We start from the raw sequence: 24,533 nt of genomic DNA, 5'->3' as shown, positions 1-24,533 counted from the left end.
CAGAGAGGCTCAGGGACAGTGTCCAGGCCCTGAGTTCAAGTGAGCCACAGCACCACTTCTTGCTTCTTCTGTATATGTGGTACTGAGGAATCGAACCCAAGGCTTCACGCATCCTACGCAAGCACTCTACTACTAAACCACATTCCCAGCCCCTGAGCCTTTCCTTTTAGACTAAAAGATTCAGGAGTGATTGTCATACCCCACTGCCCGATCTCTGTCTCTTTTCCCAGAGAGGGCCCCTCCTAGGCTTTGGCTTTAAGACCCAGGGTCAACCCTGCAGACTCAAGTCCCATTTCCCTTTTGGAAGGACCAGGTTTCCCAGCTTCCCTGGCCACTTTCTTAGGGGCCCCCACTTATCATAGTCAAAGATAATTATCAAATTGAGACCCCCTATCCCATACCTCCACCAGTCACCACCAGCCTCGGGGATTCTAGCTGTGTGGGAAGGAGTTATTAGACTAGAGAGAAGGGCTGTCTCCCACCCCGACCCCAGGGATACTGGGCCTATGTTCTTCTAGACCTATCTCCGGGTCCTTTCTCCCTAGGGGAGCCACCTGGGATCTTCTCCAGTTCACTGGCTTGATGTTCTGGGGTAACTAGATTCCTCCTGTTAGAGCTGACTGGAAAGCTTGAATTTTACTCTGAGTTTGTGCTTGATAAATGACGTCTGGGCCTGTCTCTTACGAAGATGCTTTGTTTCAGCCTCTTTCCCAATCCCTGCTCCTCAGACTTCAGTTTCACCTCTTCACTTCTTGGGCAGGAGGACCTCAGAAATTTGTTATCCTGGGAAGGAAGTACCCTGGTTCCCAGAAGCTTATGGTTGCCAATTTCCCAGCAATAGCAGGGCAGGAGCGCCCCCTGGTGGGAAATACTCAGAAGTGCTATCCTGATCAAGGAAGGGATGTCAGGGGCCTCTCTGGCCCTTGTGCTCATGCCTGTCTCTCATCATCCTCCTTACATACTTTACTCTCCCCCCACTAAAATGTTAAGGCTAATTCCAGCACCCACAGTATGAAAATCTCTGAATTCCACCTTGTCATTCTCCCCCAACCAGATAATTCCTTTTTTTTTTTTTTTTTTTTTTGCCAGTCCTGGGCTTGAGCTCAGGGTCTGAGCACTGTCCTTGGACTTTCTCAAGGCTAGAGCTCTACCATTTGAGCCTCAGCACCACTTCCGGCTTTTTTCTATGTATGTGGTACCGAGGAATCGAACCCGGGTCTTTGTGCATGCTAGGCAAGCACTTTAACCACTAGGCCAAACTCCCGGCCCCAGACAATTCCATTTTATACACAAGACACTGAGGCTCAAGGAGTAGGGAGCCTGCCACTCAGGCTGCCCAGAGCCTGGTACAACAGCCTCCATTTATTTTGTTGTTCTGCCACAGACACAGCAGCTGTTCCAAAGTCCTACTCCTGGCTCTGGTGAGATTCTTGTACGTAGGCTTCTGATCAGTCTTGCTCATCCAAGCCTTCAATAACCAGCGGGCTCCCCGCCTTTCCTGGAATCTGAGGCAGCTGCCCAGCCACTGGCTGTTCGGGCAATGGCCTGGACCACAGCAATGAAGGTAGAAGTGACATCAATATGGTGGTTCCGAGCTTTCAGGGCGTCAGTCACAGCCTAGGAAAGGGGGAGAGAGAGAAGAGGCCTCAGCAGGGCCACAGATGTGGTCTGACTTCTCTCTGAGTTGGGAGCCTTACAAAGCCAGATGTAGCTGGATACCTGTAATCCTAGATACTCAGGAGGCTGAGATCTGAGGCTCAAGGTTTGAAGCCAGCCTGGGAAGAATATCTGTGGAACTTATCTCCAATTAGCCACCCAAACACTGGAAGTGGAGCTGAGGCTCAAGTGATAGAGCAAATAGGTGAAAGGATTGAACCTAGTTTTTTTGGGTTTTGTTTTAGTCCTAGGGCTTGAACTCTGGGCCTAGGTGTTATCCCTGAGCTCTTCAGCTCAAGGCTAGCATTCTACCCACTTAAACCACAGTGCCACTTCTGGTTTTCTGGTGGTTAACTGGAGATAAGAGTCTCACAGATTCTTCTGCCAGAGATGGCTTTGAACCTCCATCCTCAGCTGTCAGCCTCCTGAGTAGCTAGGCTAGGATTATAGGTGTGAGCCACTGGCACCCAGCTGTACTTAGTTTCTGAGCTCAAGCCCCAGTAAACACACACACATACACACACACACACACAGAGCCAGAAGTACCAGGTGGCCAGGAAGAGCAAACCGGGAGTACTCAGGTTTACAAGAAGGTCTCATGGCACGGTAGATTCCATTATGTCCATCATAGGTACCTGTCCAGCACAGGATGCCTTCCAAGCCCACGCCATGTCTCAGTTTCCCCACCTCCCAGCCCACCTGATCAATGTGTTTTTCCACGGTTGTGACGTTGGGCAGAAGCTGATTGTGCAGCCGGGGCTCCTCCACTGCCTGCTTCATATCGTAGCCAAACCACAGGTGGTGAATGATTGCCTGGGAGTGGGGGTAGTGGTGAGGGATGCAGCGTGGCCCAGGGGCAGGGTAGGGAGGCCAGGTAGGACACACATACCAGTGCAGTGGCCGTGGTGATCTGTGTACCCCCAGAGGCTCCCACCACCATCTGGACTTTTCCATCTGGACCCACAATGATGGATGGACACATGGACGATAATGGCTGCTTCCCTATGGCCCATAAGAGCAAAAGAGATGCTGGTTAGCTCCTTTCCCAGGAGGCCAGCCACTCCCAAGATAAACTCCCCCAGGCCATGGTCCTGCACCTGGTTTGATGAAATTGGCTGGTGATGGGAGCACCCCAAATTGATTGATAAAGTTAGGTGAGCTAAAGTCATCCATCTCATCATTGAACAGGATGCCATTGACCCGGGAAAGGATCCTAGAGCCAAAGCTGCAAGGGGAAATGGGGGGAGACCACCATGAGTGACCCAGGCTGGCCCTGCCTGGTCCCTCCTCCCCAGCCCCCCCTGCCCCAGCCCCCTCCTTGAGAGGCCATGGGACCCACCATAAAAGTAGGAGGCCTTTTGTGGGATATAGGAAGCCTCTGGCCCACCACCTCCGACCCTGTGCCACCTGGCCCCACGAGTCCTACTAGAGATTGATGGTGCTGGTGGCAGACACAGCACTGCCATCCTCCGAGACCACTGACAGGTGGCCGGTGCCCCCATCATTTGGACTGTAGAATTCAGGTTCATAGTATGATGTCACGTGAGTGGTGTCATCGGTGATACGAGCTTGGAGCTGGGCAGCGAAGAACTCAGAGCTCATGTTGTGAATGACCTGCCGAGACCCCAGAGCTGGCCTGAGGAGGTGGGGAGGGAGTGCGGAGAGGGGGCACAGGGTCGTCCCAGCAGGTCTCAGGAAGAAGCCCCTGACCATGGGTCTGATCACAACCCTTGGACCCTAAAGTTTCTGGGGCTTTCCAGGACACAGGACAGCAGGCTCAGCACCTCTCATGACCCCAGCTCTTTGTTGCATTCCAGTCATTGTGACAGTCTATTGTCCATACCCTCAAGCCTTTAGACTCTCATTCCATTAGAAGTTGATGCAAGCAATCATTTACAGAGCTTGTGTTGCATGCCCAGAGATGAGAAATTGGAAAAGAACAGGCAGGGAAAGTTCTAGTAACAGGAAGGTAGAGAAAAAGAATAGAGAAGCCGCAGGGCTTGAACTATGGGCCTGGGTAGTGTCCCTGAGCTCTTCAGCTAAATGATAGCACCCTACCAGTTTGAGCCACTTGCGGTTTTCTGCTGTTTAATTGGAGATGAGAGTCTCATAGACTTTAATGCCTGGAGTGGCTTTGAACCATGATCCTCAGATCTTAGCTTCCTGGGTAGCTAGAATTACAGGTATGATCTACCTGTGCCCAGCAGGGAGGAATTCTTTAGAAAAGATATCTGAAGAGTCCAGCAGAAGGCTTAAAAGGCAAATGGGGCAAAGGCCCTGGGGGAAAGACGAACAGGGCTGTGTTTCCAGTGGTGACAGGGATGAGGCGAAAGATGATTTGAAGATGTTGACTTGAGGTTCATTTTTCCTGTAAGGGCTTCATAATTCCTGAAAGGACTGAGAGGTATGGATAGAGGAGGAAGCACGCTCGAGAATTTTTTTTACAGGGTTTATGTGGGGGCCATGTCGGGAGTAAAGAGAGGGCTATGGAGAACCCAGTGGCACAAAGATGGCTCATCTCATGCCAGGAGCTGATGACTCACGCGTGCAATCCTAGTGACTCAGAAGGCTGAGATCTGAGGATCAAGATTTGAAGACAGCCAGGAAAGAAAGTCTCTAAGACCCTTTTATCTCCAACTAACCACCAAAAAGCTAAGTAGAGCTGTGGCTCAATTAACCTTGCGCCAAAAAAAAAAAAGCTAAAGGACAGCCTTCAGGCCTTAAGTTCATGGTGGATGAGCATGTGCAAGATGGCTCATTCCAGATCCAAATGAAAGAAAAATAATAGAGGATGTCTTTACAATTTTAAGCCCCAGAATGCCTATCAGTGGGGTGGGCAGGGTTGGAAATAGTCAGGAGACTGATTTTCAGCACAGGCCCATGAGACACTACAGCATGAGCTCATGATATGCTGTGCATGTGTGCAACTCACACATGGGACTGATAGAAGCAATAAGTCTGGCTGAGGTCTCCAAAGTGGGGGCAAAGGAAGACAGAGAGAAGGGAAGATAAAGAGTGAGAGGCAAAAGGAGGACCCGGGAGGCTTCCAGAGGGGGCTTTGTGGATGCCCCATGTGGTAACTCAGAAATCCAAGGAAAGCTGAATCTGCCCACAGAAACACACCAGGATACAGGACCTGCTGAAAGACAGTAGTCTGGGTTTGAGAACTCAAAAAAGCCTAGTTGGAGAAAGTAGACAGCAGGGATAATACTGATACAGGACATTTTTTTTTGTCAGTCCTGGGTTTGAGCTCAGGGTCTGAGCACTGTCCTTGGACTTTCTCAAGGCTAGAGCTCTACCACTTAAGCCTCAGCACCACTTCTCGCTTTTTTTCTATATATGTGGTACTGAGGAATCGAACCCGGGTCTTCATGGATGCTAGGCAAGCACTCTACCATTAGGCCAAACTCCCAGCTCCTAAAGGACATTTTTGTGTAGGTGTGTACCAGTTCTGGGGTTTCAAGTCAAGGCCTGGGTGTTAGCTCTTAGTATTTTTGCTCAAGGCTGGTGCTCTACCACTTGGACCACAGCTCCACTTCCTGTCTTTTTGCTGGCAGGAGGTAAGAGTCTCATGGACTTTCCTGTCCAGGCTGGTTTCAAACCTCAGTCCTCCAATCTCAGCCTTCTGAGTAGCTAGGATTACAGGTGTCAGCCACCGGCATCTGGCTATTTTGTTGTTATTGTTGTTGTTTAGCAGATATAAAACTTTAGGGGCTGGGAGTGTAGCCTAGTGAGCATGAAGCCCTGGTTTGATTCCTTAGTACCACATACACAGAAAAAAAGCTGGAAGAGGCCCTGTGGCTCAAGTGACAGAGCACTAGCCATGCGAAAACTCCAGGACAGTGCCCAGACCCTGAGTTCAAGCCCCAGGACTGGCAAAAAAAAATATTACAAAATGAGGTTGGGAAGCAGGACATAGTGGCTCACATCTATAATCCTAGCTACTCAGAAGGCTGAGATCTGAGGATCTCGGTTCAAAGCCAGCCCAAGCACTAAAGAATGTGAAACTCGGCCGGGAGTTTGGTCTAGTGGTAGAGTGCTTGCCTAGCATGCACGAAGACCCGGGTTCAATTCCTTGGTACCGCATACATAGAAAAAAGCCGGAAATGGTGCTGAGGCTCAAGTGGTAGAGTTCTAGCCTTGAGAAAGTCCAAGGACAGTGCTCAGGCCCTGAGCTCAAGCCTAGGACTGGCAAAAAAAAAAAAAAAAAAAAAAAAGAATGTGAAACTCTTATCTCCAATTAGCCACCAGAAAACAGGTAGTGGGGCTGAGGCTCAAGAGATAGGGTGATAGCCTTGAGCTAAAGAGCTCAGGGACAACACCCAGACCCAGGGAGGGCCATATCCTTCAGCTGAAGAGCTCAGGGACAGAGCCCAGGCCCAGAGTTCAAGCCCCATGACCCACACACAAAAAAATGATGCTGGGGATGCATGAAGCCTTGAGTTAGATTCCTTAGTACCCCATAAACAAAAAAAAATCCATAAATGGTGCTGTGGTTCAAGTGGTAGAGTGCTAACCTTGAGCAAAATAAAAGCTCAGGGACAGTGCCCAGGCTGAGTTCAAGCCTCAGTACCAGTGCACATGCATACACATTAATTACTACTTTTCAAAATGAAAGAATGTATAGTGAACTGTGTAGGATGCTACTGAGAGAACCCCAAGAGGAAAAGGAGGTTCATTGTGAAGATCTGGAATTGAGAGGGTTGAGCCAGGATAGACAAAGTCTGAAGGGAGAGAAAATGGCCTAGGAATATGGTTCTGTGCTAGAGTGCTTGCCTGATGTGTAAGAGGCTAGATTCCATTCTTGGCACAAAGGGAGAGAGATGATGGAGAGGGGGGTGAGAGAAAGGAGGGGGCGAAGACAGCAACCAGAAGGTTGAACTGTGTGTCTCTCTCTCGTGAGAATATAAAATGGAACCTGAGAGAGGCAAATAAGATCCTTATGAGAATTGTGGGGCCAACCTTATCAAGGAGGGGAAGGGAGGGCAGAGGTGGATGAAATGGGGTGGCTTTGTGTCCCCTCAGAGAGGTAAGATCCCAGACCATTGCTTACAGAAGTGTGAGAACTGCTCCATGTTCACCAGGAAAAGAGAAGATGCCAGGGAGAAAGGGTGCCTCTCCTGCTGGTCCCCGATGATTGTGAGGGGTGTCTGCAAGTCTTCCCTTGAAGGCGAGGTATCCAAGTAGGTATAAAAGGTTGTGAGGGCCCCTGGCAGGAAGGGATGCCATGAAGGCCTTAGTAGAGACCTAGTGTAGAGCTGGGGTACCTGCCAAATGAGTTGGCCAAGTGGTATCAAGCCAAGGGTAGAGATCTGAGAAGTGATCATTTCTTAGGATGACCAGGGAGCAGACCATTGAGGTCTTTGCCCCACTGGCTCCTCAACTTCTTGCTCATCATCCATAACAAGCCTGAAAACTGCAACTCCCCTATGTGTTTCTTACCTCAAGAGCACAGCACTTGCAAAGGAGGTCAGCCAGAAGGGGGCATCAATTATATTGTCAAGTATGGTGTTTGTTTTGTTTTTTTTTGTTTGTTTTCCCCAGCTCAGATGAGATCCATAAAGCAAAGGCTGGGTTTTAAGTAACCAGTCTATCCCAGCACATAGTAGGTCCACAATCAAAGTTCATGGCAGGAACTGATTTGAAAAACAAACATGAGGCGGGGGCAGTCCCGGGACCTCACTCAGCATCTCTATGTGGGCCAACCCCTTACCTGAGTCACATCAACAAACTTGGGATCTCCCAACAGGGTCCTCTTGGCATAGGCAAATCGGAAGGCCTCTACGATGCGGTGGTATGTCAGACCCTTCTTCTCAGGTGTCTTCACACTCTCCGGAGAGAAGTTGTACCCTGATTGATCAGAGCCAAGTACACACTGACAGACCCCAGAGGCACAGAGTGCTCAGAGGGTTGATACTACTCTAAACCATGTTGCCCAACCAACAGCAGGCGAGGTGCCAGTGGTTCACACTTAAAATCCTAGCTACTCAGGAGGTTGAGACCTGAGGATCACAGCTCAAAGCCAGCCTGGGCATGGAAATCAGTGAGACTCTTATCTCCAATTAAGTACCAGAAAACGAGACATGGGGCTGTGGCTCAAAGTGGTAAAGTGCTAGCCTTGAACTGAGGGACAGCCTTGAGTTCAGGGACAGCACCTAAGCCCAGAGTTCAAACCCAACCATCACCACCAATAACAACAACAAAATAACCAACAGCAGTGCCACTGGAGAAAGCTCTTGTTAAGCAAGGGGTCTCAAGCCTGGGCCTTAAGCAGTCACATAGAAGACTCCGAGATCTACAAAGTCACAGGTGAGATTATTTGAATTACCAGAAACACACTTTTTTGTTGTTTTTTTCATCAGTCATGGGCCATGAACTCTAGGCCTGGGCGCTGTTACTGAGCACTTCAGCTCAAGGCTAGTACTCTACCACTTGAGCCACAGTACCACTTAGGGCTTTTTCTGTGTATATGGTACCAGGTAATCGAACCTGGGTCTTTGTTCATGCTAGGCAAGCACTCTACCACTAGGCCACACTCCTGCCCTCCCCCTCTTTTTTTTTAATGCCAGTCCTGGGGCTTAAAATCACTGTCCCTGCTCAAGAATAATACTCTACTACTTGAGCCACGGTGCCACTTTTGGCTTTTTTGCTGGTTAGTTGGAGATAAGTCTCATGAACTTTACTGCTCTGGCTGGCTTTAAACCATAAACCTCAGATCCCTGCTTCCTGAGTAGCTAGGATTACAGTGGTGAGCCATGGAGACTTGGCTTAGCCTTGTCTTTTCAGTTGTTTTCTTTTTGGTGGTGGTGGTATTACTTTTTTTTTTTTTTTTACAGTGGTGGTGAGTGTGTGTGTGTGTGTGTGTGTGTGTGTGTCTCACGGGGCTTGAACTAAGCCTGGGTGCTGTCCCTGAGCTTTTCAGCTCAAGGCTACCTCCCTACCCTTGAACCAAGCCCCACTTCCCGTTTTCTAGAGGTTAATTGGAGATAAGAGTCTCAGGTCCTTTTGTGCCTGGGCTGGCTTTGAACCTTGATCCTCAGATCTCAGCCTTCTGAGTAGCTAGGGTTATAGGTATAAACCAACAGTACCTGGCAGAAGAACACTCTGTACTAAGCCCTCTGTCCTGAACTCCAGCACCTTTGTCCCTCCCAACTACTCTTCCTTTTCTTCACCCTCCTGTTCTTCCTCTTCCTCTTCTTCCTTGCTTTCCTTCTGCCCTTTCTCCTTTCTCTCTTCCTCCTCCTTTTCTTCCAAGCTCCTCCATTTCCTCCCCCTCCTTCCTCTTTCAGTCTGTAGTATGGGTACCCTGGTCACTCCACACTGCCCCCTAAAGGAGCTGTGAGGTAGGACATGGCCCATGCAACACTCAGTAAAGGGAAGATGGTGACCAAGGGGACAGGCCCCAGAGACAACAAGGATAGAGCATGAGAATGGAAAAGCAGTAGCAGTCAGTGAGTCTCGGGCCTCTCGGCAGAGCTATGGTGGGACTGCTCACCTTTGAGGATGTTCAGGATTAGAATGAGCACAGGCCCACTGAGAGGAGCACTGGGCACATACAACACCGAGTCCCCAAGGCTGGTGCTCAGTGGGTGCTCAATCAGCTCTGCTTGGTAGTTGTTCAGGTCCTCAATTGTCATAATGCCTCCTGCAAAGGGACAGAAGCTTGATGGACATGAGGAGAGGACTGTGCCATGAGGAACAACAGGGCTTCCACCACTGAGGTTGAACTATGGAGCAAGCCACTATTTGGGGGAGGGGTGGATTGCAGGCATGGAGGAGCGTGACCAGGAGTTGTTCCAGTGGGCAGAAGGATAGGGTCACACTCTAGTAAAGAGTTGGAGCTGCATCACCAGAAAGGGCCACATAACCATCAAGCTAGGGCCTCAGGCTCTCTGCCCTCCCTCAACACCCATAGCCAGGCCAGGCCAGATACTCCTTGATCTGCTCAGTTCACTGGCTTCCTGGCTTGCCTGCTCTCCTCTCCCCAGAGTCTTTCCTCCTCTCCCCTCAGGCCCCTCCTCCCTTGATGAATTAGTGGACAGAGGGGCAAGAGAGGGAGAGAGGCTCTTAATTCTTCAGGGAACCAGCTCCAAATAGAGCTGGCTTAAAGGCTGATGTGCTAATCACCCTCCTCCATAAAATCTAGACAAAAGTGACAGGAAAATGGTCACCCTCAGAGCCTACCCCCACAGGGGCCCTCTTGGTACTTGTTTTACAAGCTCATCTTCACCCTGTAATCTCCCAATAATCAAAGTTTACCTTTCTCCTGGCCTCAGTCCAAGCTATGATTCTGTCAGATAGCAGTTGTACTCTCTACCTGGACTAGGCTGCCATCTGCAGCCCAGCTGCCACCTCTTACAGGACGTCTTCCCTGATGTGGCGCCACAGTGCTATCTAGCCTAGGATCCTTCCGACCTCTGCATTCATCTGCCAGAGACTTTCCTGTGCTACCCAGCCACCGTGATGGGACTGGGAGCTGTGGACTTAGGTTAGGTAGCCTACCCATGACACTCCCTTGCCAAGAACCCCCTGAGGGCCCAATGCCCAGCTCAGGCACACCTGAAGGACTTCAGAGTCTGATCGTGGCCCAGAGTTCCTACAGTGGGGTTCTTCACTCAGGACCCCAAAGATGCCCACTTACCAGCCTCCTTGATGTCCTTTACAATTTGGCTTGTGAGGCTTCCGTTGTAGAAGGCCTTGGCCCCTTCTTCAGCCAGCGTCTGATAAGTGTCGGCCAACCGTGGCATGGTCACTATCTCGCCTTCCTGGAGTATTTTCCCATCCCGGCAGAAAACCTCACTGGGACAGAGGGGTGTTCAAATGAGGTAATAGGTGGGGCAGACTAGACCAGATCACCCCACCCACCCATCCCCTTGTTTGGACAAGCAACAAATGAGCAGAGCCTCACAGGTGGCTCCCGGGGCTCCTATTGTCCCATGTCACTCAAGCCACAGCTGCAGTGACATTGCTCCAAGACAGGCCAGTCCCTGCAGACATACCACAGGGCAGGTGTCTGTTCAACGATATCCTTTTTACTTTTCAGGGCCCCTGCCAGGCCCTTGCCCACTGGAAATCCCTCTCGAGCCAGCTGGATGCTGGGCTGGAAGAGACGATGCCAGGGAAGCCGTCCATGCCTCTTGTGGGCCAACTCATAGCCTCGGATCTCACCAGGAACTGCCACAGATAGACCACCTGGATGGAGACAGAGTGGTATAGTTAGTGACCCCCAAGCTCAGAGGACATCTGGGACTTCTTTTGTTCAAGGCAAGTACTCTACCACTTGACCCTCTGTGTCACTTCTGGCTTTTTCTGTTTATGTGGTACTGAGGGATCGAACGCAGGGCTTTATACATGCTAAGGCAAGCACTCTCCCACTATGCCACATTCCCAGCTCATCTGAACTTTTTAAGGCAACATATGGGTGATTTATTTCAGAGATAGGGCTTAGTAAAGCTAGAAGAAAAAGGGACTATATACGTGTGTCATGCTGGCTATCAAACCCAGGAGCTTACACAGGTAAGCTAGCTACCACTTAGTCACAATCCCAAAAGGGACAAAAGGGAATTTTACAAACATCTCTGGGCAAGCATGTAGATTGACAAGGGACACGGGATGGGGAGATGGTGGTCCACATGCTGGGATTTGCTGTCCAGAGATTAGAAGTGTCCCCACAGTACCTCCACATTTGCTTGTGTATGGCCCACAGTTACCCAGAGAGGCCAAAGGGAAGACAGATTCTCTCCCATGTCTATGCCACAACCATCTCCAGACACAAGGTCTCTTGTCCCAGACTCCATAAGAACCTTTTAAAGCAAGATCCCATTCTGCCACGCCTTCAATTCAAGCTCAGAACCTCCTCAAGGTTTACATAGTCCAGAGCAAAGGGCTCCTGTCCTCTTTTCTACAAACTCCCAGCCCCAGTCTGTGAGATTCTTATCTCCAATGAACCACCAGAAAAATGGAAGTGGTACTGTGGCTCAAGGGGTGGGGTGGTGGCCTTAAGCTCAGGAACAGAGCCCAGGCCCAGAGTCAAGCCCCATGATTGACAAAAACAAACAAACAAACAAAAATCAAAGATTGCTGAATGCTGGGAGGCTCACACTTGTACTTAGGAGACTGAGATCCAGAGGATCAATGGTTCAAAGCCAGCCTAAGTAGGAAATTCTGCAAGATTCCATCCCCCCCCCAAAAAAAACATAAAAAAGCCACTGTGGAGGAGTGGCTCAAGTGGTAGAGAACCAGCTGAGCTTGCCCTGAAGCCCTGAGTTCAAACTTCAGTACCAGAAGAAAAAAAATATTATATATGCTGGGAAAGAATTCTAAGAGGCAGGGCCGGGAGTTTGGCCTAGTGGTTAAAGTGCTTGCCTAGCATGCGCAAAGACCCAGGTTCGATTCCTTGGTACCACATACATACAAAAAAGCCGGAAGTGGTGCTGAGGCTCAAGTGGTAGAGCTCTAACCTTGAGAAAGACCAAGGACAGTGCTCAGGCCCTGAGCTCAAGCCCAGGACTGGCAAAAAAAAAAAAAAAAAAAGAATTCTAAGAGGCTTTTCAAAGGGAGCTACCCAGAAACTGTTCCCCACAGGTTTTAGACCTGCCAACAGTGTTCCTCTCTTCTACAGCTCCCACTTCTTATCCAGAAACCCAATCTCCTCTGAATGTTGTCCCCTGGGGGAAGGACACTGTCTTTCTCCAATATACCAGGGAAGTTTGTTGGGTGTTTCTTCCACTGAAGGCTTTATTAGGAAAGAGTATGTTCCATACTCTAGAGGGCTCTCTCCACACAAGAGCAATCTGAGTGCCCATTTAATACACAGGCTGTAGATGGTCTGAATTTAGTTCCATCCTTACTGTCTGCCAGCTATGTGACCTCAGCCAGTTTCTATGTCCTCTCTGGGTCTCAGAAACCTTTCCTGATGAATGAGAATCTACATAACATTGCCACCGAAATGGTATAAAGAGTTTAGCAAAGGAAAGTATTGAATAGGGTTTCACTGGCCTCTGGAATGTATGCTGTTATAAAACACAATACTGGAAGTGGCACTGTGGCTCAAGGGGTAGCACGATAGCCTTGATCTGAAGAACTCAGGGACAGCGCAGAGTTCAAGCTCCATGAAGGAACAGAGAGGAGGGAAATACTATTCAGCCGGGCGCAGTGGCTTACCCCTGTAATCCTTGCAACTCAAGAGACTGAGATCTGAGGATCAAAGCCAGCCCAGGCACAAAAGGACCTGAGACTCTTATGTCCAGTTAACCAGAAAACTGGAAGTGGGCTTTGGCTCAAGGGTAGGACAGTAGCCTTGAGCTGAAGAGCTGCAGGTCAGAGCCCAGGCTTAGTTCAAGCCCCATGACCCACAAAAAATTAAATTAAACACAATACTTATCACCCCTATGTATCTGTATTTACTTTCACTCCCTAAGAATGCCAAAGTCTATGAATGTTCAACTCCCTTATAGAAAATGAGGTGGTAGTTACATATTACCTATTTATATCCTCCTGTTCTTTGCATGTGTGTGTGTGTATGTCTGTCTGTGCCGGTACTGGGGCTTGAACTCAGTCCCCAGGTGCTTTCTCTTAGTTTTTTTCTTTTTCTTCCAATCCTAGAGCTTGAACTCTGGGCCTGGATGCTGACCCTCAGTTTTTGTATTCAAAGCTAGTTCTCTACCATTTGAGCAACAGCTCCACTTCTGACTTTTTTGGTTAATTGGAGAGATGAGTCTCATGGACCTTACTGCCGAGGGGCAGTAAGGCTTCTCTGAATACCAGTCCTCAGATCTCAGCTACGATTACAGGCATGAGCCACCGCGCCCTCCAGGCTCTTTAGCTTTTCTTGCTCTACCATTTGAGCCACAGCTCCACTTATGGCGGGATTTTTGTTTGTTTTGTATGTTTTGTAGGTTGTGGAGCTTGGACTTTGTGTGGGCCTGAGCTCTTCAGCTCAAGGCTACTGCCCTACTCTTTTTTTTTTTTTTTTTTTTTTTGCCAGTCCTGGACTCGAGCTCAGGGCCTGAGCACTGTCCTTGGACTTTCTCAAGGCTAGAGCTCTACCACTGGAGCCTCAGCACCACTTCCGGCTTTTTTCTATGTATGTGGTACCAAGGAATCGAACCCGGGTCTTCATGCATGCTAGGCAAGCACTTCAACACCAGGCCAAACTCCCAGCCCTGCCCTACTCTTGAGCCAAGCCTACTTCCCGTTTTCTAGACGCTAATTGGAGATGAGCATCTCCGGTCTTTAGTGTCCAGGCTGACTTTGAACTGAGATCCTCAGATCTCAGCCTCCAGAGTAGCTAGGGTTACAGGTGTGAGCCACCACAACCAGTTTTATAGCTTTTTTGGTTTCTTATTTGTTTTTGCCAGTCCTGGAGCTTGAACTCAGGGTCTGAGCACTGTCTTTATGCTTTCTCAAGGCCACAGCACCACTCCTAGCCTTTTCTATGTACGTGGTACAGAGGGAATTGAACCCAGGTCTTTGTGCATGCTAGGCAAGCACTCTACCACTAGGCCAAACTCCTGGCTCCCCATTTCTAGCTTTTTTGATGACTAATTAGTGACAAGAGTTTCATAGACTTTTCTAAACACTGGTCCTCCTGTATACTTCTAATCATACTATGGTTATAGTATGCATGCATGCATGTATGAATGAATGAATATATTTTGCCAGTACTGTACCTTAAACTCTGGGCCTAGGTGCTGTCCCTGAGCTCCTTTTGGTCAAGGCTACTAGCACTTTGCTACTTGGAGCCACAGTGCCACTTCCAGTTTTTTGTGTTTAATTAGAGATGAGAGTCTCATGTGGACTTTTCTTCCTGGGCTGGTTTTGAACTGTGATCCTTAGATATCAGCCTCCTGAGTAGCTAGGATTACAGGTGTGAGTCATCGGTGCCCAGCTTAGTTACTGTATTTAACCCAATGCAAATACTATGTAAATAATAATCTTTTTTGTTTTAATATTTAATATCCATGGTTAGTGAAACCAATGGATATGGAATATAAAGGGCCAACTATGATCAATTCCCTCTATGTACAACCCTGGAGGGGCCTGAGCAGAGATGACAGACTAGGTGCCATGGCTCATGCCTGTAATCCTAGCAACTGAGGACCTGAGATCTGAGGAATGTTTGTTTTTTATTGTCTGTTTGTTTTTGCTGGTCCTGGGGATTGAATTCTGGGCCTCAGTTTCAGCAAAAATGCTGAGGAAGTGCATAAGACTCTGAATTCAAGCCCCAGTACTGGCACAAAATGTTGATGGTGATGATGATGATGATGATGATGATGATGATGATGATGATGATGACAGACTCTCACAATGATGGTTTGTGCAGTCTCTATGAGAGGGTGTCATGGCACTAAGAAAGAACAGGAGAGGTACTACAGCTGTCACCAGATCTTGGACAGGGGCATGAATCTGTAGAAGAAGCAATTTCTCTGGGGACACCATGACTTGGCCCACATCCTGAGCACACAGGCAGCTTACCTTCTTCAGACTGCATGGAATTATTGAACATCTTTTCATGGGCCAGCTTAGGAGCTACCTCACGAGCATTGATGACCTCAACTTTTCCTGGAAGGAGAAGCAAGCAGGTAAGATGGCGCCCACCCCACCCCAACCCTTCCTGCCAAGAGGGCCCAGGGACCATCCATAATGCTGCACCCCAGCCCAAGTTCACTCAGAGGATACAGATGGGGACCCCTGCCACCCACCCTCCCCTTCCTCACTCACGTGTGGTACTGTTGTAGATGGTGAGAAAGAGGCCACCTCCAATGCCCATGCTGTGTGCATTTATAAGCCCCATACACAGCAGCCCAGCGATGGCTCCGTCCACTGCCGAGCCACCCTCCAGCAGAATGTCCCTGTCAGCGGCATGTGAAAGGGGGAGACTCTGAGGCTTTCCAGTCCCCCAAGCCTACTCTGCCCCCTCCTACATGCCCATTTCTTCCAGTTCATTCTGCCCAAAGGGAAGTAGAGGAGTCTATGTGAAGGTTTGTTTGCTTGTTTGTTCTGAAATAACCTCAGTGTATAAAACCAGTTCAGGCTGGTCTAAATGGCCTTGAACTTTCTCTCTTTTCTTTTTTTCATTTTGACAAATGTTATTTTATGTGATCAGAGGCACAGAGGAATTCTCTGGAACCTTCTGCCCCAGCCTTCTAAGTGCTTTGATTACAAAGATGTACCATCAGGCTTGTATTTATTTATTCATTCATTCGTTGCCAGTTCTGGGGCTTAAATTTAGAGCTTCCCTGAGCTTTACTGCTCAAGGCTAGTAAACTTTTACTTCACTTCTGGCTTTTTTTTTTTCTGATTAATTGGAGGAAAGAGTCTAATGGCCTTTTCTGTCTGGGCGGGCTTCCAACCATAATCCTCAGATCTTGGCTTCCTGAGTAGCCAGGATTACAGGCATGAGCCACCAGCACCTAGAAAGTGTTGTTTTTGTAAAAAAAATATCAGGCCAGGGCCGGTAGCCTCAGTATCACGTACATAGAAAAAGCTGGAAGTAGCACTGTGACTCAAGTTGTAGAGCAAGAGCCTTGAGCAAAAAGTGTCCAAGGACAGTGCCTAGGCCCTGCGTTCAAGCCTCAGGACCGGCAAGATATAAATATATAGATATAGGTATAGATATAAATATAAATTCAGGCCAGGAATGTGGCCTAGTGATAAAGTGCTTGTCTAGCATGTACAAATCCCTGGGTTCGATTCTTTGGTACCACAAACACAGAAAAATGTCAGAAGTGGCCCTGGGGCTTGAACTCAGGGCCTGGGCTCTGTCTCTAAGCCTCCCTGTTCTCTACCACTTGAGCCATAGAGCCACTTTCAGCTTTTTGTGTTTTTGTGGTCTATTAAGGAATCGAACCCAGAGCTTCATAATACTGGGTAAGCACTCTACCACTAAGCCACATTCCCAACCCTCCAGCCTTTTTAAAAATATGGGGTCTTGGGTGGGGAGTTTAGCCCAGTGATAGAGTGTTTGACTAGCATGCACAAAGACATGGGTTTGATTCCTTGGTACCACATACATTAAAAAAAAAAAGGCAGAAGTGGTGCTGTGGCTCAAGTGGTAGAGCTCTAGCCTTGAGAATACAAACCCCAGGACTAGCAAAAAATAAAAATAAAAAGATGGGGTCTTGCTTTTATGTTCAGGCTAGCCTGGACTGTATTATTATTTATTTTTATTTTTATTTTTATTTTTGTTGGTCCTTGGGCTTGAACTCTGAGCTGAGGACTGTCCTTGAGTTCCTTTTGCTCAAAGTCAGGACTCTATCACTTGAACCACAGCGCCATTTCCAGTCTATTCTGTGATTAATTGGCGATATGAGTCTCGTGGAATTTCCTGCCTAAACTAGCTTTAAACTATGATCCTTCAAACTATAGGGGAGATGAGAAGGCCCAAGTGGACTGTTCAGAGACCAGTACCTTATTTTTAGAGTCATTGTCCCTTCTCCCTGACTAAAGGTTAGCAAGAGAGATCAAGGAACACGATGATGCAATGCCTATGTGCATCTGATCATATAAAATATATCTATCAGAATGAACTCTGGGAAATGGAAACAATTGTCGTTTTTGTTTTCTTTTCTTTCAGACTTGTTTGTTCATTTGTCTGCCTTTGAGAGGTAAGGGGAGGCACAGAAACTAAGGGACGAAATATAAACAAAGACAGCAGTGATACTCACTAGAAACAATGTTGAACTGGAACTATACAACTTGTAGATAGAGATAGGAGGGGAAAACTGGGAGAGAGCAAGGAAAGGGATGACTCATTATCTGACTTAACTAATTATATCTTATCTAATTATAACCCTTCTCTATATCACCTTCATAATAACAATAAAAAGTATTTTGCTTTCTTTGTGGGTCATGGGACTTAAACTCTGGGCCTGGGCACTGTCCCTGAGCTCTTCAGCTCAAGGTTACCACCCTGCCCCTGGAGCCACAGTGCCCTTTCTGGTTTTCTGGTGATTCATTAGAGATAAAAGTTTCATGGACTTTTTAGTGCCCAGGCTAGCTTTGAACTGCCATCCTCAGATCTCAGCCTCCTGAGTAGCTAGGATTACAGGTGTGAACCACTACGCCCAGGACAGTAAAAAAGTATTTTTTAAAAAGAGAGATTCTCTGGCCAGGAGTTTGGCCTAGTGGTTAAAATGCTTGCCTAGCATGCACAAAGACCCGGGTTCAATTCCTTGTACCACATACATAGAAAAAAGCCAAAAGTGGTGCTGAGGCTCAAGTGGTAGAGCTCTAGCCTTGAGAAAGTCCAAGGACAGTGCTCAGGCCCTGAGCTCAAGCCCAGGACTGGCAAAAAAAAAAAAAAAGAGATTTTTCAAAAAAGGAAAGAACAGGCCATGCACATCAAACACTCTTTGTCTAGACAGATTATTTACAGATGAAGAAACTGCGTCTTTGAAGGGGAAGGAAATGTTGTCCCCCATCTTGCCTTCTGTCATGTGGTCCCACTCACCTCCCAATCTCTGAGCAGCGCTTAGCATCTGCGGCTACCGCTGCTTTGCGGTATACATGGTCAGATCCCCTGGAAGAGGAAGGCAGCCAAAGGCAGAGGCCAATGACAATAACAACCACAACCACTGCCAACAGGCCCAGCATCAGAAACCGATTCTTCATGGCTCTGTATCCTATCTGTACAGGAAAGGGTAAGAAAAAGGTCAGTCCCAACCCTGGGTGCTCCCACACCATGGTCCTCTCTCATAGGGCACAGTCTAAAGTCAAGCCTCAGAAACACAGCCCTATGTCTCCTCCAGTGTCCTTAGAAGATACAGGCTGTCCTACCTCTAAGATCTTTGGCCAAGCTATTCCTTCTGTCAGGAGCTTTGCATATCATCTCTACCCTCACAAATCTCCCCCTGATTGTCTCCAGGCCTAAGCCCAGTGAGAGGACCTCACCTCCAAGAGAGATCCTGCTTGGGGAGCCCTCCGTGTGCCCTGTCCACCTCCACCTATCAGCTGAGCAACCCCTGCTTCAGGATGGAAACACCTAGCTTCATTCTTCTATGGCACATGGCACACCATGTGGGATTTGTACTCATCATGCTCATTGGTGCCCATTTAGTGTTCATGAGTGCCAAAGAGACATTCCTCAGTCTCCTAAAATAATCAGACTATAGCCACCATGGGACCAGGGCTTACCATGTAGCAGCAGACACAAGCCCCAAGCTTTACCTGGGAGATGTGGTCCCAAAAGAAAGGAAAGTTTGGCTGTAAACAATCTGTGGCCCCAGAATCTTCTTTAGAGAACCCCAGACCAGTCAGCCTCCTTGTTCCCCTGAAAAAAAAAAATCACAAGGATAGATCTGAAGCAGGTCCAGCTCTTTTTTGGGGGGGGGGAGTGGGGGCTCAGTGTGACCTCCCTCTGCTCTAGATGGTTCGCTGCCTCCAGTTGAACTCTGGAGTCATAGAAGCTGTCAGCCATCCACATGTCCGCATGACTTCTCCCAGTCTTTTTCCCAGAGTGCCTGGGAGAAAGTTTACAAAGCCAGATATCCACGTACAAATCTAAGATCTGGTGGTGAGTCTTAGGGCAGAAGGGACTAAGGGGCCCGAGCCAGCCTGTTCCTCTCTGAATCTGGTCTCACCCTGAACCTACTACAGGACTTACACTTCTCAAGTCTAATGCTGGCCTCTTTCACTAAGGGGTATTGCTAATTAAGTGGGTTGGAATGTGTGAAGCACTAGAGGGAGGGGAGATGAGGGATGGGTAGCCTATGTATACATTGTATTCATAAATGGACATGTTAAAATGAAATCTCCAGCTGGGCACCAGTGGCTCATGGCTGATAAACCCAGCTATTCAGGAGTCTGAAATCTAAAGACTATGATTTGAAGCCAGCCTAGGCAAGAAAGTCTATGAGACTGATCTCCAAATAACTACCAAAAAGCCAGAGATAGGGCTGTGGCTCAAATGGTAGAGTTTCAGTCTTGAGTGACAAAGCTAAGGAACAGTCCCCAGACGCTGAGTTCAAGCCCCAGTCCCAGCACATGGGGAAAGGACAGAGTGAAGGACTAGGTGGACAGTTCTTATCATGGCTACACTAGAGGATGGCCATTGGTGAACTACTCGCTATTTCCTGCTGGCCTAAGCAGGAAAGGATAGCTATAATCTCTGAGTCCCTGTGGTGGTGGCAGCAGACTAAGAGTGTGATTGAACAAGGTAGGAAGAAATGGGGTTACAGAGACAAGGGGCTCCCTTCTCCCATACTCTATCCCTTCCAAAAGGGAGCATCCACCAATGACTCTCTTCAGAGATCCCCAAGTTGGAGGCCCCTTTTCTTCTGTTCAGAGCATCTGATCTCAGAGCCAAACAGGATATCCCAGAGATGATTTAGGAATGGAGTCTCTGTTTGGAATGCCTGTATCTGTGAAGGAGCATTCCAGATACCAACAGGGAAAAAAACACAAAAGCTGTAAGCTCTTGATGCAGAGGGGGAAACTGAGCCCCAAAGCAGAAGGGCCAGGCACAATATGGCTTAGGCCTACAATCCTAGTTACTAAGTAGGTAGATTCCTCTACCAGCCCAGCTAGATGAATCTGAGAGACTCTTATTTTGTTTTATTTTGGTGCCAGTCTTGGGGCTTGGCCAATTCCAGGCAGGGCCTGTGCTTTTTTTTGTTGAAGGTTAGCACTATCTCTTGAGCTAAAGCATCACTTCTGGCTTTTGTGGTAGTTAATTGGAGATTAGAGTTGGTAATTAGCCTGGAGTTGGCTTTGAACTTCAATCCATAGATCTCAACCTCCTGAGTGGCTAGGATTATGATGTGAACCTCTGGGAGAGACTCTTACCTTGAATTAAAATGTGTAAAATGTGGGGCCGGGAGTTTGGCCTAGTGGTTAAAGTGCTTGCCTAGCATGCATGAAGACCCAGGTTCGATTCCTTGGTACCACATACATAGAAAAAAGCCGGAAGTGGTGCTGTGGCTCAAGTGGTAGAGCTCTAGCCTTGAGAAAGCCCAAAGACAGTGCCCAGGCCCCGAGTTCAAGCACCAGTACTGGCAAGAAACAAAAAACAAAACAGATCCTAACCTATGTCCCTAGTAAGATCCAATACAGTCCTCAGCACCATAGCCTAAATCCAGGCATGAGGATCTGAACTCACAGCTTCCTCCTTACACTTCCTCCCACTGGCTCCATCCTCCAAAAGCAGCCAGAAGGCTCTGTGGTTCAAAGTGTCAAGTGGGCCCCACCCTGTTGACTGTCCACACCCTTCAGCAGGTCTTATGGCCCTCAGGTATGGTGACACAGAGTTGTGAAGAGAAGTCTGGGTCTAGGTTAAAGGTTCCTGATGAGAGAGTCGCCCTGGGAATTCCAAGAAGCCCCAGGAGCTGAGGCAGCAACAAGTGACATCCATCTTCATTGTGTGTGTGTGTGTGTGAGTGTGAATGAGTACACATGCATGCATGCTGGTACTTGAACTCAGGGCCAGGACTCTGTCCCTTAGCTCTTTCCACTCAAGGATGGCACTCTAATACTTGAGCCACAGCTCCATTTTTAGCTTTTTGATGGTTAACTGGAAATAAGAGCTTCATAAACCTCTCTGCCAGATCTGTCTTTGTACTTCAGTCCACAGATCTCAGCCTTTTGAGCAGCTAGAATTGCAGGCATAATCTCCCACTCCTGGATTAGCATTATCCATTTTGAACGCAGAACATTCCCATCTTATGTAGTGGGGCCAGAGCTGAGTGTTCCCCATAGCTCTGGTCCAATCTGAGCAGCACTTAGGCCCTCATTTCTCCCAGGCTCCAGAGCGTAAGGCAGCCATGACCCCCGAGATACATATCCCAGTCTTTTATCTATCTACCTAAAGGCCCAAGTAAAGGCACCTAGCAAGATTCAGACTGCCAGGGAGCAGGAGGAGATGACTGGGTAACACAAATCCCATCTCCACTTTCCAAGCCAGGGAGGACTGGCCCAGCCTCCCAAAGGCAGATATTTCCAGCCCAGAGGAAGACACCCTGCTGGGGGACCAGGCTTTCATTTCCCACCCTTCTACCCTCAAGTTTTCTCAAAGACTCACTAAAAGAATGTCCAAACTCAAAAGCCTGGCTCTTACCCAAATCAGTATCAGAAGGGGAAACTAAGGCTAGAGATTGGGTCATTCTTAGCACTGAGCTTCACCCCCAGTACCCCCCTCCATGTAACCCTGGTAAGTTTACCTGAGGGCCAGAGAAGCAATGGGGGTCCAGGAGAAAGCCCCCTCTTCAGAAGCTAGGTCTGGACTAGGGCACCCGCAGGGGAGGAAGAGGCAGATTTGTCCTCCTGGGAAAATCCTGGTCACAGAACTAGCTGTTCCTCCCCACCTCCCAGAAGCAAAAGCTGCCAGAGCCACGCCTGTGACCCTTGCTGAGCTCCTCAGGGGACCTCCAGATTGGGATTAGGATGGGGGGGGCACCTTCAGGTCAAAGGCTGGAAAGGAGCAGCAGTGGTTGAAGTCTCTTGTGCTTAGAACTCAGTCAGGGGGCCGCCAGCATCCCCCACCCCAACAAGGGCAGCTGGAGGCATCTGGATGGGATGTAGGACAGGCAGTTCTCTGCTTGGGGTCCAGCCAAGCAGTGAGTATGGTTGGAGGCAGACATCGCAGTGGTGAAGAGGCACAGGAACTAGGTTTGTCACCAAGGTGACTGAAGTATGTGCAGCCCAGGGGAAGGCCCTGAGCAGGAAGGGCAAGCTCACTATGAGTTCTACCTCTCTAACTCAGTTCCTTCCAAATGGCATCATCCACTGCTCAGCCCCTTCCGGGAGTTCCAGGCTAGGTCCTCCTCTGTTCCTCTCTGTCCCTGTCCAAAGGTTCTCAGCTCAGAGCTAGATATAGTGTACCACAGATGACTTCTTGAGACAGAAGAATAAAGATGCTCAACCTAGAAGGCTTCGCCATATCCTCCTGCCAAATGCCAGAGACCTATCCCTTAAAGTTCCAGCATCCAGACCAGTTCAACCACTGCAGTCCAGGAACAGGAGCATTACAGGCAGGGTCCAGAAAGGGCCAGAGGTGACCCAAAGTCACATAGCCCAGCAGCACTGTCCTGTCACCCAGTATCTGCCCCAAGTTGTTGCAGGTCTCTGAGCAGCTCACTGAGGAAGTCTCCAGCAGAAGGAGTTGTATGTCTGACTCCCAAGGAGCGGAAGTCACTTTGCCCCCATTCTCCCTGACCTCATATAGCTCTTCTCCCTTCCCCCCTCTCTGCCCAGCTGTGGCACATAGGGTAGTGAATCCTCCATCCTTGGGAATATGTGAACCTTTCCCAGAGATGCTGACTCCAGCACTACACACACACACACACACACACACACACACACACACACACACACACACACACACACATCCCAGAGCTGAATTCAGGCTGAACAGGGCAGATTCCCAGACACACTGGAAAGGAAAGTACACAGAAGGCCCAAACAGAACAGTCAGCCTGGAGTTTTCCTCTAGCTCAACCTTCCCAAAGCCACAGATCAAACCCGAGACACAACCCTAACCCACTGACAGGAAAATAACTTAGGCAAAAACAATTTACCTAAGGTCAGCTGTTTCTGGGACTCACATGGACCCACCTATGGGTCCAGGACCCACTCCACCCAGAATGAAGTCACCTCCTCTGAATTATGAGAACATGTGGTTTCCTAGCCTGGCCTGAACCCCTGGTCAGGACTCTCACTGCTCCCTAGACCTGAAGCTGGACTCTGCCTCCTTAACTGTCCAGTCTGGTAACATAGAGTGGAGTATGGCTGGAGGGGGAGGGAGACTGACTTGCTGAAATCTGTTCAAAGAGGTATGGAGGCATGACCTTGAGGCAGGAGCAGAAGCCCCCTAGAATTAGGTAATGATATCATTCATTGCACAATGGGTCTTGCCTCACCCACAACCACAACCAAAGCCCAGAGAGAGGAAAATATGGTCAAAGCATTTGCCTGTCCCTACCATAATGCAAGCACTTAGAGATACTTATTACCCCTGCCCAAGTTGTCAGACCATTCCGGAGCCTGTTTCTCCATCTACCCTTTCCTCTGCATCCCAAGTTCACTTCTTGGGTAGCTGGAGATGCCTCAAGAGTTTCTTTTGAGGGTACAAGTAGCTCAAAAGCCTGAGCAGGCTGTCTCAAATGCATATGTCAGAGAAGAAACAGAGGCACCCCCCCCCCCCACCGCACACACACAAGCCCAGACCTGCGAGTTAAAGAATCTCTATGTCATGCCTACCTGAGATACCAGAGGGATCCTCAACTTCGGCCTTGTGTCCTTCACTCTAACTACAGCAATAAGCCAAAGATCTTGGTTAGATTATGGTCATCAGATGGTGGCGTTGTAGATAAAATCCAGAATTCCACACTTCTGAGAGTCCCAAGCCTTAACTTTCTCACCACCTCTGTCCAGAAGCTCAGAGAGGGTAAGCAATGCCACAGAGTCACAGGGCAGCTTGGGGTACAGCCAGACACACCTGCTGGGCTCACACCAGCACTGAGCTAATTCCTAGTCCAAGTCCCCATCCCCAGCTGTGACCCAGCTCCTCCCCCTTCCTTCCCCTATGGCCTAAGGTGGGAGGAGACTTTAAAGGTACAGGAATGATTCCAGGTCCTCTTTCTAGTGTCATGTGACATGGAACAGCTGCTGTTCTCTCAAGTCCTCTGTGAGAAATCTGAACCCAGAGGGCCCAAGAATTGAAGAAAGCTAGATTTCAGCCAGAGGTAGATCAGGCCAGTTCCCCTGGGTAGAAGTGAGCTTTCCTCCCACATTTCAATATCCAACTAGGGGATCACATGGAACTGGGGAACAACCAGTACCTGTACAATTCCAGGATGGAGAGGTTCCCTCCAAACATGCCCTCTCTCCACCCTCCAAGCTACAGATAAGAAGTGTAGGGGCTATCATTCCTCCATCTTGGT

General features: G+C 48.7%; 1 protein-coding gene across 1 annotated transcript; it reads right to left on the bottom strand.

The window, feature by feature from the left end:
- Positions 1–1,304: 1,304 nt before the first annotated feature.
- Ggt1 (gamma-glutamyltransferase 1) lies at positions 1,305–24,117 on the bottom strand. The gene is made up of 14 exons (XM_090320695.1): positions 23,851–24,117; positions 18,826–18,928; positions 18,110–18,285; positions 15,379–15,509; positions 15,133–15,219; positions 10,656–10,848; positions 10,298–10,455; positions 9,152–9,301; positions 7,370–7,506; positions 3,083–3,270; positions 2,754–2,881; positions 2,546–2,658; positions 2,356–2,469; positions 1,305–1,617 (listed from the first exon to the last, which is right to left on the bottom strand). Exons 3-14 carry the CDS (start codon positions 18,268–18,270, stop codon positions 1,471–1,473), a joined length of 1,707 nt encoding a protein of 568 aa, XP_090176821.1. The 5' UTR covers positions 18,271–18,285; positions 18,826–18,928; positions 23,851–24,117; the 3' UTR covers positions 1,305–1,470.
- Between the last annotated feature and the right edge of the window lie 416 nt (positions 24,118–24,533).

Source organism: Megascapheus bottae, chromosome 28, assembly GCF_031878675.1.
Source record: "Megascapheus bottae isolate mThoBot1 chromosome 28, mThoBot2.hap1, whole genome shotgun sequence".
NCBI classification, from domain to species: Eukaryota; Metazoa; Chordata; class Mammalia; order Rodentia; family Geomyidae; genus Megascapheus; species Megascapheus bottae.
Note: the sequence above shows the minus strand (reverse complement) of the source record. Positions and strands in the feature narration are given on the sequence as shown.

Excerpts from the sequence above, each read along its gene's own strand:
- Ggt1 (XM_090320695.1), bottom strand. The coding sequence starts at position 18,270 with ATGAAGAATCGGTTTCTGATGCTGGGCCTGTTGGCAGTGGTTGTGGTT. Across the intron at positions 7,507-9,151 it reads AATCCTGAACATCCTCAAAG|GGTACAACTTCTCTCCGGAG; the intron begins GTGAGCAGTCCC and ends CTGATCAATCAG. Across the intron at positions 2,659-2,753 it reads AGCCAATTTCATCAAACCAG|GGAAGCAGCCATTATCGTCC; the intron begins GTGCAGGACCAT and ends TATGGGCCATAG.